General features: G+C 41.5%; 2 protein-coding genes across 6 annotated transcripts in view; both read right to left on the reverse strand.

Annotated features, from left to right (window-relative positions):
• LOC140533238 (carboxypeptidase A5-like) overlaps window positions 1-444 on the reverse strand; it is a 28,238-nt gene extending 27,794 nt beyond the window's left edge. For all 5 annotated transcript variants that reach the window (XR_011976850.1, XR_011976852.1, XM_072652733.1 and 2 more), the window contains exon 1: window positions 338-444. The gene's annotated coding sequence lies outside the window, so the exon portion shown is untranslated. The remainder of the gene's footprint in view (window positions 1-337) is intronic.
• An 11,119-nt stretch (window positions 445-11,563) lies between these two features.
• Window positions 11,564-16,201, reverse strand: part of LOC140533239 (carboxypeptidase A4-like) — a 28,945-nt gene continuing 24,307 nt past the window's right edge. The window contains exon 11 of the mRNA XM_072652737.1: window positions 11,564-12,756. Within this exon, the coding sequence (XP_072508838.1) occupies window positions 12,569-12,756 (188 nt within the window). The 3' untranslated portion in view covers window positions 11,564-12,568. The remainder of the gene's footprint in view (window positions 12,757-16,201) is intronic.

Below are 16,201 nucleotides of genomic sequence, written 5' to 3' on the forward strand. Positions count from 1 at the left end.
CCTGGCCTCCCCCTCCCCGGGGAGGTGGGAGAAAAAGTGAGGGAATATCCGTGAAGCGCTCTGCCCAGTGCCCAGCGCCCCGCAAACAGCAGGCGCTTAATAGATGCCCCTTCCTTCCCTCTCCCGGTACTATCGAGCAGGAAGGGCGGGTATCAGATTGAGGACAATCCCGGCATCCCCCTCGAAGGGTAGTCGGGAATTATCGGCGCAGAGCTCCGCCCCGTCGGGGCCTGGCACACAGCAGGCGCTTAATAAATGCTCCTTCCCTCCCAGCGCAGCGGGCGCCCCCAGTCCGTCAGAGGAGGAGGAGGGGGCGCCCGGGGCCGCAGGTACTCACCACAAAGAGGTTCAGGGTCCGGCCTCCCGCCGGCAGCCAGGGGGTCGGGGTGGGGGAGGGGGTGGAAGCACTTCCTGCCTGGAGCTGGGGGCCTGAGGCCAAGGGGCGCGGCTGCAGCCCCGCCAGCAGGGGGAGCTGTCCGAGGACGGCCACGCCCGGCGCACGTGGCTCGGCACCGTAGGCCCTCGGCGACCCCGCGGAGCAGGCGACCCCGCGGAGCAGGGCCCCCCGCGGAGCGAGCCCCCTCTGATGCCCCCGGGAGCGTTCATTAGGTGCCTGCTGTGTGCCCGGCGCGCGCTAGGCTGCGCCCCCGGCCTTGTAGCCGGGCCTAGGATTGAACTCGAGCCCCAGACTGCCGGGGAGGGCGTGGGGGCCACGGGGGCCACGTGACCCACTCACCGGAAGTGGAGGCTTGGGCCTGCAGGTGGATGCTCCTGTGCGCCCGAGCCTGGGGCTGTTTGATAATCACGTATAAGGGCTATCCGTGACTCGCTGGGGCGTTCGGAAAAGAGTGCCTCCAAATAAATGGTCATTTAAAAAAATTTTAAACTAATTCCATTTTTACACTTTTAACAAATTTAAATCTTTTATCTAAAAATGTAAATTTAAAAATTAAAATTTTAAATTAAAAATTTAGATTTAAAGTTTCATTTAAAAGTTTTTTTTTTAAATTTTAAAATTAAAAATTTAATTTAAAAACCATGAGTCACTGATGTTTTCCCAATTATTTAGATCTGACTTTATTTGTGCTAAAAAGTATTTTATAATTGTGTTCATATAGTCCCTGGGTTTGTTTTGACAGGTAGACTCCCAAATATTTTATAGTGTCTACAGTAACTTTTACAAATCTACGTTAAAAATTTTTTAATTTAAAATTTTAGATTTGAAATTTTTAAAAATTTAACATTTTTTTTAAAAGGGGAAAAAAAACAAACGCTAATCCAAAAAGCCTCTAAAGAAACAGCTCCATTTTATTCATTAACTAAAACTGAATTATTCGCTTCCTTCTGAAATTTCCTTAGAGCCTTTAGCCTCAATTACTCCTTTGACTTTTATCATATTCTCCCTGTAGGGTCATAGAATGGTAGGATGAATGAATGAATGTTTTTTGTTAAGTACTTTTATTTTTATTAAGTAGTATTAAATTAAGCATTTATTAAGTACTTACTGTGTGCACACCACTGTGCTAAGCACTAAGAATACAGATGGAAAAGATAGGCCTTGTCTTTGGGGAGCTCATACTGTAATAGGAGAGGTAACATTCAGTTCAGTGCCTGGCACATAGCAGGTGCTTAATAAATGTTTGAAAATATAAAAGTTTTGAGCTACAAATCAAATGGAAAAGTTCCTTCAACCTTAAGGTACAACAGCAAAGCAGATGTTAATGCCTCGCCTTTCATGTTATTACCGCTGATAATTAGAGAATAAAAAGGGGTATCTTTCACAGTTATAGTAAGGGGGTGAATTTTGAATCAAAAAGGTCTCCAGAAGATCATAGACCTGGAGTTGGAAGGTCAGCTAAGAGGCCATCATAGTCCAAGCCCTTCATTTTACAAATAAAGAAACTGAGGCCCGGGGACATTAAATGATTTGCCCAAGGTGAAACAAGTAGTATTTTAGTTACTTTGTTCTTGTCTCGGTTCCCCCCCTCCCCCCATGAATTGTAAACTCCTTGACAGCAAGCGTGGTCACTTTTTCTTTTTATCTTTTTTTATCTTTTTATCCAGACACCACAGTGTCTAGCATATTGTATCATTCCATCTTTTCAGTCATTCTGAGTCTTTGTGACCCCATTTGGGGTTTTCTTGGCAAAGTTACTGGAGTAGTTGCCATTTTCTTCTCCAGCTCATTTTACAGATGAAGAAATTGATGTAATTAGGGTTAAGTGACTTGCCTAAGATACAGCTAGTAAATGTCTGAGGTCATGTTTGAACTCAGGTCTTCCTGACCTGTATCTACTGAGCCACTTAGCTGCCCAGCATATAAGAAACAGACCTAATCAATGTTTATAGAATTGAAATGAATTTATACAGACGCACAATGAAAGACCCAATGATTGTAAAGCGTCCCGGTCTATATGCAATCACAACCACCCAACACTAGAAAATGCTGTTTCATCTAAATCAGGTCAGGAACTCAGGCTGCCAGTCACTGAATGGAATATTCTTGATTCTGTGTGTGTGTGTGTGTGTGTGTGTGTGTGTGTGTGTGTGTGTGTGTGTGTGTGTGTGCGCGCATGTTCCTTTCCATCTCTACATCTAGGCTGCTATTACAGAAACATTCCACCAAAATTATAAAATAAACCACAATATCCGAAAATTCATCATGTATATCACAAACCTCCATTTCCATTTAGTTGCATCTACTCGAATCTTCCCAACATGGAAAATCCTGTTTGGGATAATGTCTGTTTCCACAATCCTGTCCTGAAGTCTGTAATCAAGAAATGAGAAGATTGAGTCTCTGGTCACAACCTTCCTGGCTCCCAGTCCAACTAGAGTTGTATACATGCACTTAACTCACCACTGATTTAGAAAGCACCCCATGAATCCGAGGATCTCTCCTGGCTGCATACAGAGGGACTCGGGGGTCTCAAGAGCACGACTGTCCATGATCTGAAATTTCACCGGATTTCTCTGTCTTAAAACTCTACCTCTGAAACACGAGGCTGAAAAATGCTGTAGGGGCTATGGCCAGGTGGCAGAGTCCAACTGTCACAAATTTAGCATCCAAAATGGGAGTGGGGCAGGTGCCTTGGAGTCCTTTCCCTTCCACCTTTAAAAAATGACCTGCATCCAAAATCACCATCTCCCCCACAGTCTCTCCCAACCTACAAATCTTAAGAGACAAACCAGGCAAATGAAGCCAGGACAGGATACCAACAAGATCCCATAATACCCCATTCTATCATAGTTCGCAGACTGCATTCTAACCCTCTATTAAAAAAAAAAATACACTCCCCCTGACATTTATTTGGTGTTCAAAGCCTTTCATAACCTTTTGTTGTTGTTCAGTCATTTCAGACTCTTCATGACCCCATTTGGGGTTTTAAAGATACTGGGGTGGTTCACTCTTTCCTTCTCCAGCTCATTTTACAGATGAGGAAACTGAGGCAAACAGAGTAAAGTGATTTGCTCAGGGTCACACAACTAATGAGTGTCTGAGGTCAAATTTGAACTCAAGTCTTCCTAACACCAGACCTGGAGCTCTATCCACTGCACCACCTAGCTACCCATAACCTAGCTCCCTCCTCTTACCTATCCCACCTTCTTATGCCTCACTAACACTTACTCTCCAGTTCTGTGGTACTGACCTCCTGGCTGACCCATGAATTAGATACACCTTCTCTCAGATCCAGGCATTTTCTCTGACTGTCCCCTACACCTGGAACACTCTCCCCTCTTCTGCTGTATCTACTGGCTGCCCTAGCTTTCTTTAAGTCCCAACTAAAATCCCATCTCCTATGGGCCGCCTTCCCCAGCCCCTTTGGACTCTGGTGCCTTCCCTCCATTAATCACCTCCCTTTTATATAGAGCTTTTTTGTATATATTTATTTGCATGTTGTCTCCCCCATCAGATTGTTGGATTGATAAAGCAAAGTAGATGTCCTGGAACTATGAAATGGTTAGAGAAATTGTGGTTTATGAACGTAATGATTATTAATATTATAGCATCATAAGAAACAATGAGTATGGGATGACTTTATGAACCTATACAATGCTTCTTAAGACTGATCTTCCCTCAAGGCTCAGCTCAGTTACTACTTCCTCTAAGAAGTCTTCCCTTGGTTCTGGCTCTCCTCTGTCTCATGAGAGCAAGTGCTCTCTTCCTTCTCAAGTTACCATGTATTTACTGATCTAAATACATATTGCATTCCCTCAGCATCATTCAACAATCAACCAGCATTTATTAAGCATAGATGCCAGGCACTATGTTAAGCACTGGAGATACAAAAAGAAGCAAAAAACATTCCCAGTACTCAAGGAGTTTATAATCTCATGGAGACAACTTATTAACTACATACAAGATAAATAGGAAATAATCAACAGAGGAAAGGCACTAGAATTAAGACTTAGGAAAGGCCTCCTGTAAGAGATGGAATTTCTGTTGATTCTTAAAGGAAACTAGAGAGGTCGGTAGGTGAGTAGAGAAAGGGAAGTGTTCCAAGCATGGGGTACAGCCAGAAAAAATGCCCAGAGCCAAGAGATGAGTGCTTTGGTTGGGGAACAGCTGGGATATTGCCACAATAAAAGTCCTGATGTAAATATAATTATGATATACTATGTCTTTTTCTTCTGTCTTCTGTCCTTTCATTCTCATCCTTAAATACATGCCTTTGGAATGACTGTTTATTTGGGTGTCTTGCCCAGGTATCTTTAGATTGGTTTTATCCTTCACTGTTTCTCTCTGTTTTGTGAAAAGATACTGTTCATAATTGTCCATTATCCTTTCTTGTAAGATTTTTATTTTTTATTTTTATTTTCAGTTTCAAAATCTCTCCCTCCTCTCACACTCACTCATTGAGAAGGCAGGAAACACAATACATACTTCATAAGATTTTATGAACAAGTTTGTATTTTAATCCAATGTCATTCTCTTTCTATTTAGCAAGTAAATCAGATGTTTGCTGACTAAAAGGTCTTCTAAGCCCTTTCAGTCTTGTTGTGATAATTAATTTATAATGACTAAACTTCTTTTAAAAATTGTTGTAATTGTTTTGGTGTCATTTGTTATCAATTTCACATTTTTAATTATCTACTTGTTTAAATCGAGGATTTTTAGAAAGGATTTTTAAAAATTATGACAAACAGTTTCCTCTATAAATGTCAGTGGAACCATCACACTGAGACACAAACATCACAGGTCCAAATGGGCTTGTAAGGAAATTATGGGAGTCCCTAAAATGTTTGCTGTTATTTATCCTTCATTCTTGAAGAGGATCGATGACATCAGGAGAGTGGTCTTGACTTGCAAGTGAATCAGATGTAAATAAGGTAGCATTGTGCAAAGTCTCCTCCAGAGTCATGGGGTCCAGTGGCAAGAGAAAATTGGACAATTGGCAGTGACCCCCCACTAAAAAGTACAGAGATGCAGAAAGTACTCAACAGAACCAAGCATATACAAAGGAGATCGGTAATGGTGACACCACAAATGTGAGGGAGTTGAGAGATCAATGTAATGGGTATCTGAAGAAGGGGAAGATAATGAAGGCATGAAAAAAATCTCAGGCAGACTTTATAAATACTCCAGGAAGGCAACCAGGAAAGAAAGCATCGATGACTGCCAACCTACAAGTCTTCTCTCGCCTCTGTACTCAATCTTTGTGAGAATCGTCTACATACAATTCAAGGACGGGCTTCATGAGAATACTAGGGCGGAACAAGGAGGCGTTAAGTTGTGAGTTCCTTCAAGTCTTTTGCCTTTCTTAGTATCACTTAGTAGGTGTTTAATAAAGGCTTATTGACTGACTGACGTTCAGTTGTGGATCCCATCTTTACCCTTTCACAATTGACTGAAAGAGAGAAGAGACTGCGTTTATTGTTTAGTTGATTATTTTTTTAAATTGATTCAGTACAGCAAAACATCATCTTACAGGCTTTTTTCTACCAGGTGTCTTTCTTCCAGTCGAGTAATCCACAAACATTTATTAAGTGCCTACTTATGTGCCAGGAACTGGGCAGTGCTGGGCATCAAAAAGGCAAAAATACAACAGTCTGTGTCATCAGCATGCAGACAACATGCACATATGTATAGAGTAAAAACAAAACTAACAGTCATTTGAAGAGAGAGATCACTAGCAGGTGGTGGGGATTGAGAAAGGCTTCATCTCCACATCAAAATCATTCACAGTTTCTTGAAAGATATAAGAATGACAGGAATGATCCTATTTGGTGACCCTCTGATCATAAGTATCAGGAGATGCTGAAAATCTAGGGGAGATCTATCCCCTTTGAAGGTGTTCCCCCTGGGAGGGAGGGGATGTAGCAGAGTCCAAATGAAAGAGGGCTTCTTTGTCAATGGTAAGTTCCTCCAGAAGTTAATGTCTGTGAATAACCCCATGCTGATTGCATCAAGGGCCTTGAAGAGCTTTGAAGTAATTCCAAAGAGTTTGGCTTGGCCATCCACACAGGAAAGCTCAAGAAGATGAAGGATGTCCATTGCACAGATCACAGCATACATTTGGAAAGACAACCAGTAAGTAGAGCTTGGGCTCAAAGAGAGAAACAGATGCTACAAATGGGCAATAAGTAGGGCCCCACGTTGGATAAGAGGATGAGATCAGGCTGGGTTGCCTTTGTGAAACTGCAAAACTCATTTCATGACTTTGTCGAGGAAATAATCCACAGGTCTGTGTCTCCACAGTGGATAGCATGTCAGGCCTGGAGTCAGGAAAGACCTGAGTTCTAATCCAGCTTTGGACACTTACTAGCATGTGACCCTGTTTGCCTCAGTTTCCTTGTCTGTAAAATGATCTGGAGAAGGAGATAACAAACCCCTCCAGTATCTTGACCAAGAAAATTCCAAATAGGGTCATAAAGAGTCAGACATGAGTGAAATGACTGAACAACAACGTGCCTCCAAAATAAGAAAAAGTCATAGTTGTCTCAATTCTCTTCCTATCTAGCAAATTTTACTCACATCTTTTATACATCCACAGAAGCAGAGAAAGTTTTATCAACTAAATAATTTACAGATTCCTGAGAAGCCAGGCACAGGATACCTCCAAAAGAACTTGAAAGTAAAAAAAAAAAAATCAAAGGAGCTCTAACTGCCCTTAGTTTCCCCGGAAACTGTTTACATTCTTATTGGAACAGCAAAGGTTTTATGTCTGCAGTTAGAAAACAGAGGTCACTTAAGCCAAGAAAGGCATTCAGTGCTTGAAGCCATCTGCTACCTCATCAAAGCTAAGCTTGCAGCTCAATTTAGCCTTCAGAATGCTTCACAAGAATTCCAAGCCTCCAAAGCGAAAGATCATATTTTTTATACCAGCCGTCTACAAACGTACGTGTGAGAGTGAAACGCAGAGTACAACAACCTGAAAAACTAAACATGAATATGTGGGTTTGATTCAACTGGTGAGAGGAGACAATGGTTTCTAAGCAGAAGACTTATGATCCTATGTAACCACCTAATGCTCCGGCTTCTAGTGGGAGTGCTCCTTACCCATTTCCAAAGAATATGGCAGCCATGTGATCACTTTCAATTGGTTGTCCAAAATGGCAGAAATGAGAGGGTAATGTAACCTTGGCCTCTCTCTAAGGCTTTACTCATTCTACCTTACCTTTCAGAGAGACATATTAACTTCTATTTCTTAGGTTCAGGATTTAACCAGCATGGTTACTCCTCTTATATAGGCAAATCACAACCCCTTCATGTCTTAAATAGTAATGATAATAATAGCTGGCATTTCTACAATGCTTTAAATTTTCAGGTTTGTTTTTTTGTTTTTTACATACACTATTGTTAACTAGACATTAAAGTCAGGAAGACTTGAGATCAGATCTGGCCTCAGATACTTACTGGTTCTGTGACTTGGATTAGTGACTTAACCTCACTACGCCTTTTCTCAACCGTAAAATGGGAATCATAACGGCACCTGAGTTGTTGTGAGGATCACATGAGATAACATCTATAAAGCTCTTTGGATACTTTAATGCATTTTTTTTTCTTGGCAAAGATACCAGAGTGGTTTACCATTTCTTTCTCCAACTCATTTTACAGACAAAGAAACTGAGGCAAACTGGGCTAAGTGACTTGCCCAGAGTCACACGGTAAGTATCTGCAGGCTGGGCACACCACCCACTGTACCACCTAGATGCCCTAAAGTACTGTATAAATGTTAATTATTATTGTTAGATCTTCATGACAAGTGTGTGAGCTAGATGTTACTTTCTAGAGTGTGTAAAGGGTTAGGGTTAGACAACGCTGGAAAGGTAGACTGGATCTCCATTGTACGGATGAGAAAACTAAGGCTCAGAATAATGAAGCGACTTTCTTATGTGTAATCATAGTCACCCAAACAGAAAGTATCAGAAAGATGGAATTTGAGCACCAGCCTCTCATGACTCAGTCGAGTACAATTTCTATTAGACTACATCCTTTTTCTTTACTTAATGGATGGTCTTCATGAGTTTCTGTGACTGAAAAAATCTCCTACTGGCCGGTTGTGATGACGATGATGATGATGATGCTAATTAATAATATCAAAGTCCTTTACGTAGATTTATTTTATTCTCACAACAGCCTTGTGAGGCAGGGTTTGCTACCATTTTACCAGGGATGCAACTGAGACTCCAAAAAGCTAATGACTTGCCCAGAGTCACAGGGCTAGTAACTATTAAGACAGTTGTTGAACTTAGGTCTTCTTAACTCAAAGCCCAGGATCCTTAGCCACAGTGCCCACCAGTTACCTATATAAATTTAATGAAGCTGGTCCTTGTATGACAGTGACATGGTTATTGCTTGATCTGTCTTATACCTTCCTACCTCAGGTGGACCTGCCAGAGCTTAAACTCTACTGGGCCAGCCTTCAAGGACACAGGATTACTACCCTCCACCATAGTAAGGCATCCAAGAAAATTGTTAGTGGAGAAGATGATTAAACATTTAATTAAAAGCCAGGTTTTTCCTGTCTCTAATTGGGACATTAAATCTTATGTTTTGTTCTGGGAATTCTGGTATGCTCCAACATGCACATGTGTCTCCCTGGTCTCCACCCATAGTCTCTGTTGGAAATAATTTTTTTTTTTCTTCTTTTGCTGTTCTATCTTGTTTTGCAAGGTTGCTTATGTGGTTCTTAAATTCCTGCCCTATTATGAATCAAATCAAAATGTGTTTAATGAGCACTTATTATGCGTAAATCATCTCTGTGAGGGACATCGAGATCATAACTCCCATTTGTATGGTGGTTTAATGGTCACAAAGCACTTTCCTCATAACGATTCTGTAAGGCAGTCATAAGAGTGTCTTATTTCCATTTTATATGTAGGCAGTAGAGTGATTTGGCTGCTGGAGATGGATAGGATGGATTGGTGGGGAGGGTGGGGAGTGGGGAGAGAGTCTGAAAGTAAGGTAAAGGTCAGGAGCTCCACCAAGCCTCATTTTAATCTTGCTCCAGGGTAATTTGTATTAGCCCTAGGGCATAATGGGACTGGAAAATTCTCCTTCCCACAGCCTCACCCCACCTTTGCAGTTTTGCTAAGTAGAGTCCCTAACACGATTTGAAGGGACTTAGGCTCATGAGAGTTAAAAGGCAAATCACTCCAGAATCTTTATCGTGTAGTTGGCTATTTAGTTGTTTCAGTGATATCTGACTCTTTGTGACCCTATTTGGTGTTTTCTTGGTAGAAATACTGGAGTGGTTTGCCATTTCCTTCTCCAGCTCATTTACAGATGGGGAAACTGAGGCAAACAGGGTTAAGTGACTTGCCCAGGGTCACACAGCTAGTAAGTGTCTGAGGCTGGATTTGAACTCATGAAGATGAGTCTTCCTGATTCCAAGCCCAGAGCTCTATCTACTGTACCTCCTATTTGCCAAAAAAAAAAATCTCAAATAGGGTCATGAAAAGTCAGGCATAACTGAACAACAGAAAGTTACTGAAGACTTTGGAGCAGGGGCATGACATCGTCAAACTTGTGCCCTAAGAAAATTATTTTGATGGTTGAGTGAAGAACAGGCCTGTATTGGATTTACTGCCTTTTGTCTGACAAGCAGCTTAGATAAATTTAGAGAAGCTCATGACCATATTGACCATAGAGAGATGAATTGTGTTCACTCTCATCTTCCAATGTGTGTGTTCATCCTTCATGGCCAAAGAAGACCATGCCATCAGAGAAATGATGACATGACTTGGACTTGACTGGTTTGTTGTTTTCTTTTGAGTGAGGGAAGGCTGTGCAGGTCACCAGCCTCACTTCTCCTCCAGAGCCATCTGAATGCAGTGACCAGATATTTATCAAGATGACTGGAGATGACCCAAGATGAGGCAATTGGGGTTAAGTGACTTGCCCAAGGTCACATAGCTAGTGAGTGTCAAGTGTCTGAGGTGAGATTTGAACTCAGGTCCTCCTGACTCCTGCACTGGTTCTGTATCCACTGCACTACCTAGCTGCCCATCTTCCAAAGAAGAGATAATTAGCAGTTTTTTAGGAATCACTGCCCTGGAAGGTTCCTATCGTGGCTGGTTACCTCAGTTGGTTCATGTGTCCAAGGCTGCCTTCACTGTCTGCACTGTCCAGCCAACCTCACAAAGAAAACAAGCCCTGTCTTGTGCCTCATAACTGTATGCCCAGCCCTCCCAGCTGCATCCTAGTATGTGATGCTAGTTAGGAAATGGACCACCTGATAGAATGACTTATCACAATCGCCCCCTTTAATGGAGGAAAAGAAAAGTAAAATTTTTGATTGCTGGTGAATTCTTTACTTTCTGTCCTCTTGAATGAAATATTTGGGGGAGTTTGGCTTATACAATATACCTATGTCTTTGCAGATATACTGACAGAACAGTAAGGAATAGTTTCCTACTGCTTACAGCATATTTTTTGTATTCTTTTCAAATCAAGCAGCCTAGGGTTTAATGTTGGTTTTTCTCCTGACTGATTGTGGAATCTTAGGTGAGTCACCCAACTACTTTGTGCCTCAGTGTTCCCCTCTGTGAAAAATTAAATAACAGTCACAGGGCTAGCATGGTATCAAGGAGAGGAGGCTGGACTTTGAGGTGGGGAAGACCTGGGTCTAAGTTCTGTTTTTGACACCCAAGTTCTGTGTGATGCTGGGTGAATTGCTTCACCTCTCAGTCTCCCAGGAAGCTCTGAGATTATAAATTGCAGGACAGCTTACTAGCTTTGGTAAAGGAAATTTTCCCTCTGGGAGGTGCCCTCCTGATGAAATTGTAAATCCAGGCCAAAAACAAACAAACAAAATAATAATAAAATTTAAAAAATCACAACTGGGCCAGTATTCCTCATGGGTAGTTTTACATTGAAAAAATGTAAACTATAAATGTCAGGTGTTTATCGTAACCAGCAACAATTCCTTGGCCAGATGCTCTCTCATGATACTTACTTGTCAAGGGGCAGAGATTTCTTCCTTTAATCTGACACAAAGAGATGAGAATTTAAATGAACTTTTTTGTCATTACCCAAAGTAAAGGACAGAGACACAAAGTACATCCTAAGTCATAGTCTCAACCCATGAAAGAAATTCAAGGAGCAAGGAGCCAGTGGGAGTTTCAGTCATGAATATTTATTGAGTAGTGTTCATTTGCTGCATACGTCATAAACCAAACAAGGTGATAGCCTAGGACAATTGGCAGAAGGGGCAGAGGTACAAAAGATGAGAGGAATGTAAGGAGACTGGACTGGGATTCTCCGTCTCCTAAATCTGGTTGTTAGGCTTTGCTCAGGAGTAGGCCTTGGCCATAGGACACAGTACAGAAGGCAGAGGGAGAGAGACAGAGAGAAAGAAAGGCAGAGACAGAAAGGGGACAAAAGAATGAAGAAAGATGAAAGGAGAGAGACAGAGGGAAGGAGGAGAGAAAAGGAGAGAGAGAGAAAGGAAAGACAGAGGAAAGGAGTGAAAAAAAGAGAAAGAGGGAAAGGAGGGGCAAAGAGAAAGAGAGAGGAGAAAAAGAGAGGGAGAGGAGAGGAGAAAGAGAGAAAATTAGATGGAGGGAACATAGAACACGCATGCCCAGGGAGAAAGAAAGACAAAAGAGAGGATTATTCAGAGACGGCCAAAGGACTGAGGCCAAAGTCAAAACAGTGTGAAGTCAAGGACATTACAATGACATAATGAAGCAAAGTAGAAGGATGAGGTGATCTGGAATAATTTAGAGACCTGGGCCCTGTGGTCCTACTGTTTCTGCACCAGTGGAGAGAAATTCCACACTGGAAGTCCTCCACACTGATGATATCACCCCCCAGAACAAAAACTCACTATAAGAGATGAAGGTTGAAAATATAAAAAGACTCAGAAAGAGATGGAATATATTAATAGATGAAATATCAGTGTCAGGATGTTCTTTTGGGAGGCAGGATATCTGGAGCGTTTGCCCTAGCCTTCTGAGGATAACCATAAGGTCATATCGCAATATACCCCTTAATGCCACTGCCTGATAGAATACATGACTGAATGGACAGTAGACAATAGGCATATAAGTACATGTATGAGGATGTGTAGCAGTCTCCAAGGCAGATTCTTCTGTCCTACAGCCTCAGAGGGGTAAATCTCTAGTAGAGGTGGTCTTTAACATACTCCATGATCACTTCTAGGGCCAGCCAGGTCTCCTGGGCAGTAGGGAGGATCTGCTTAGCTGGCAGAACGAAGCCATAGTGTCCAGTGTCTCGCAGCTCAAAAGTGAAAGCATATTTAATTCCATTTTCATAGGCCCAGTCTATGCTGCTGCCACTGGCCTGGTCTGTAATTTAAAAAAAAAAAAAAAAAAAGGAAATCATTGAAAGGCATGAGTCTGTTGGCCTGGGTCTACTAGGGACCTGACACTCTTTATGAAAATCATCATGACCATGCTGGAAAAAGTCTGTACCCTGTTGAAATATTCCAGAGAAAATTAGTCAATTGTGTGTCCCTGAGCAAATTACTTTACTTTTTTAGGGCCCCGGTTTCTTCAGATGAAGAATAAGGAGGTTAGTCTAGCTCAGGAACTTTTACCTTGAGGGCTGTGAACTTGTTTTATTAAAGTGTTTCAATGAATGTATTTTACTGTATGTAGTCATACAACAACAAAATATATCACATATGATTCAGTAGTTGTCAGCCATTTTTCAGTCTTGTGACCCCATTTGAGGTTTTCTTAGCAAAGTTACTGGAGTAATTTGCTATTTCCTTCTCCAGCTCATTTTACAGATGAGGAAACTGAGGCAAACGGGGTTAAGTGACTTGCCCAAGTGACTTACTGCTAGTCCATCTACTTATGTCTTATATCACCATATTATATTATGTATTTCACGGGTTTCTTTTGAAATCCTACATGTTTTATAAAAGTATAATTCTGAGAAGAGAGCCATAGGATTTACCAGACTGCCCAGGGCACCCATGACACAAATTAGGTAAAGAATCTTTGGACCAGGTGATCTCTAAGGGACCTTGAGCACTAACACTTTATCATTCCAGGAGGCAGTATGGCTCAGAGACTCTCAAAGAGTAATAGGTTTTAATTCCTTTTTTTTTTTTTTTTGGCCACTAATTGACTACCTGATCACTAGCAAGTCATAGAGTCGTAGATTTAGAACTATAAAGAACTTCTGAAGTGATCAAACACAACTCCCCTTCATCCCCCTCCATTTCACAACTAAGGAACTGAAAGTCAGAGAGGTGAAGGGATTTGTAAACAGTCACTAGGAAGAAAGAGGTAGGATTTGAACCCAGATCTTCTGATTTAGCACTCTTTCCACTGAGCCATCATGCTTCCAAATCAGTTAAAGCCAGCTTAATAAGGGTAGAGAGAAGTTGACTTTGTGCTTGTGGGACAGAAAGGGACAGGATCTACTCTTCCCCCTTCTTTCTGCTCATTCCATACTAGAGTAGGAATTAGCAATAGAGGCATAGGGGATGATGAATCTAGGCATGCTCTTGAATGTGAAACACTGAGGAAAATTCAATGCAGTCACTAAAAACCAGTCAAAGCAATTAACTTCTCTGAGCCTCAGTTTCTCCATCAGTACAATGGGGAGAATAATGAAGGGAGTACCTCTATCATAGGGTTGTGCTGAGCATGGGTTCATTCTATGGAGGAGCCATCAGAGGCCAGAAAAGTGAAATGACTTCTCCGTGGTCACCCAAGTAACACGATGGGAAAAGTTAATAAACAGTGTGTACCAAGAGTCTTAGTTCAGCTTAAGCCTTAAGTTTAATTTAAAATTGCTTAAAGACTTTTGGGAAACCCTGTACATAAAGTGGTATTTAGAAAAAGCTACAACTTAGAGTACTTAGTAAATATCAATTTTTGTTGTTATTTCTCATTTTTCTGTTTCTGTGGCAGGTACGAGCAAAAACAATGAGAACTTTTTCACAGACACAAACTGGCAAAGAACGCTGATTTTCCATTTGACTATGACATGATGAAGAAGGAATGTTTTAATTAACTTCCATCTTTACACCAAGCATTTTATATGCATTGCCTCATCTGTGCCTAGGAGATGGTAATGCAGGTTTTGCTAACTCCATTTTACAGATAAGGAAACCGAGGAATGGCTTGCCTATGGTCACACAGGTGTTGAATGATGTTTCTCACTATTGATACTAATTGGTTTGTTTTTCCTTTATAAACTTGCTGAGGGATTATGTCTTCTGAATTTCTGGCTGGGCATAACAGTACTCCTGTTCGAATGCTGAACAAACACTGTTCAGGGATATCTCCCTTTCCCGAGACCACTTATATAGCAGTTTCACCCTTCTAGAATTAAGATTCTAATAAGAATCAAAAAGGAAGTAAAAATGTTTCTGAGCTTCCCAAATTCACATCACTAAAGCTCATGCTCAATACAAAAACAAGAGAGGCTGTAGAATCCTCCTCACACTAGGTTTTTATCACCAATTTCTTTGGCAGTCTCCTAAAGTGTATGGACCGTTTATTAGAATAATGTTTTTTAAAATCATGAAATAAAATATATAGGACTGCAAAAGAAACCAATTACACCGGGCACAGTTATTAAAATATTTTCTGAAATTATAATCTAGTTCACAGATCCTCTGACATCTATCAATAGATCTCTCAGAGGTCAGTGGACCCTAGGTTAAGAATCTCTTGATTTGACTCTACATTAAAAAGCTTGGGTTATCTGGTTTTCTAGAGCGCAGAGATGAAGAGCAGTAAATTCAAAGGGGAGAGATGAGTTCCAGGAGGTAAGCACAGTGTAGAAGGAAAGAACAAAAGTGCTCATGATACTCCACTGGGGCCGTTAACATAGGGGCATGGAGCCATCTCTAGTCACCCTGATCTATGTGTTACCACTGGACCCATATGGCTCCAGGGGAGAAAGTGAGGCTGGTGACTTTGCACAGCCCTCCCTGACTTGCAAGTCATAACATCACCTTCATGGTGTCGTGGTCCTCTTCCAGAACAAAGGACAAACCACAATAACATAGGAGCAAACAGGTGTTAGGCAGTTAGGGGGCATAATGGATATGGTCCTGGACCAGCAGTCAGAAAGACCTGAGTTCAAATCCAGCCTCAGAACTTACTGGCTCTGTGACCCTGGACAAGTTACTTAAATCAGGCTGTCTAAAGGGGGACAAACAGATCATAAATGGAGCAGGCCAAAGCTCCTATGTCAATTATTAGGAGGATTAGGCCTATGAATAGCCTCTGAACTTATAGACTGGGTGATATAAGGAGACAGTCAAGAAAAATAAAGAAAAGGGAGAAGAATAAGAAAAAGATGGGAAGTCAAGGGAAGAAAAGAGCAAGAATATTTAACTTTTCCAACTCAAAAAATGTGTTTAATTCTAAAACCCGACGTATCTATATCTCTAAACTGAAGCATGATCTCCAGTCCCAAGGAGGCCCTTCCTCAGCCTCCATGTTTCTTATCTGGGGGAGGATCCTACAGCACTTATGGTCCTTATCTTTGGCCACTGACTCAGCAGAGGGTGGAGGGCCTCTCATAATATTTTCTTTGGAGAACTCCCACTAAATAATTATAAGGCAATTGATGGTTCTGTGTTAACAATAATGAAATGGCACTACAGCATCTGAGTGCTAGTACCACTCTTGCTGAGTGCAGGGGAATCTTGGGACAACAGGAATCAGACCTGCAATTTCTGGTTTTTTTAATTTCTTATTTCCCATTTACATCTTAGTTCTTGGGAAACAGCTAAACTCCCTGCCAAGCTTTCCAAAAGGA

This window comes from Notamacropus eugenii, chromosome 3 (genome assembly GCF_028372415.1).
Source record: "Notamacropus eugenii isolate mMacEug1 chromosome 3, mMacEug1.pri_v2, whole genome shotgun sequence".
Lineage (NCBI taxonomy): Eukaryota > Metazoa > Chordata > Mammalia > Diprotodontia > Macropodidae > Notamacropus > Notamacropus eugenii.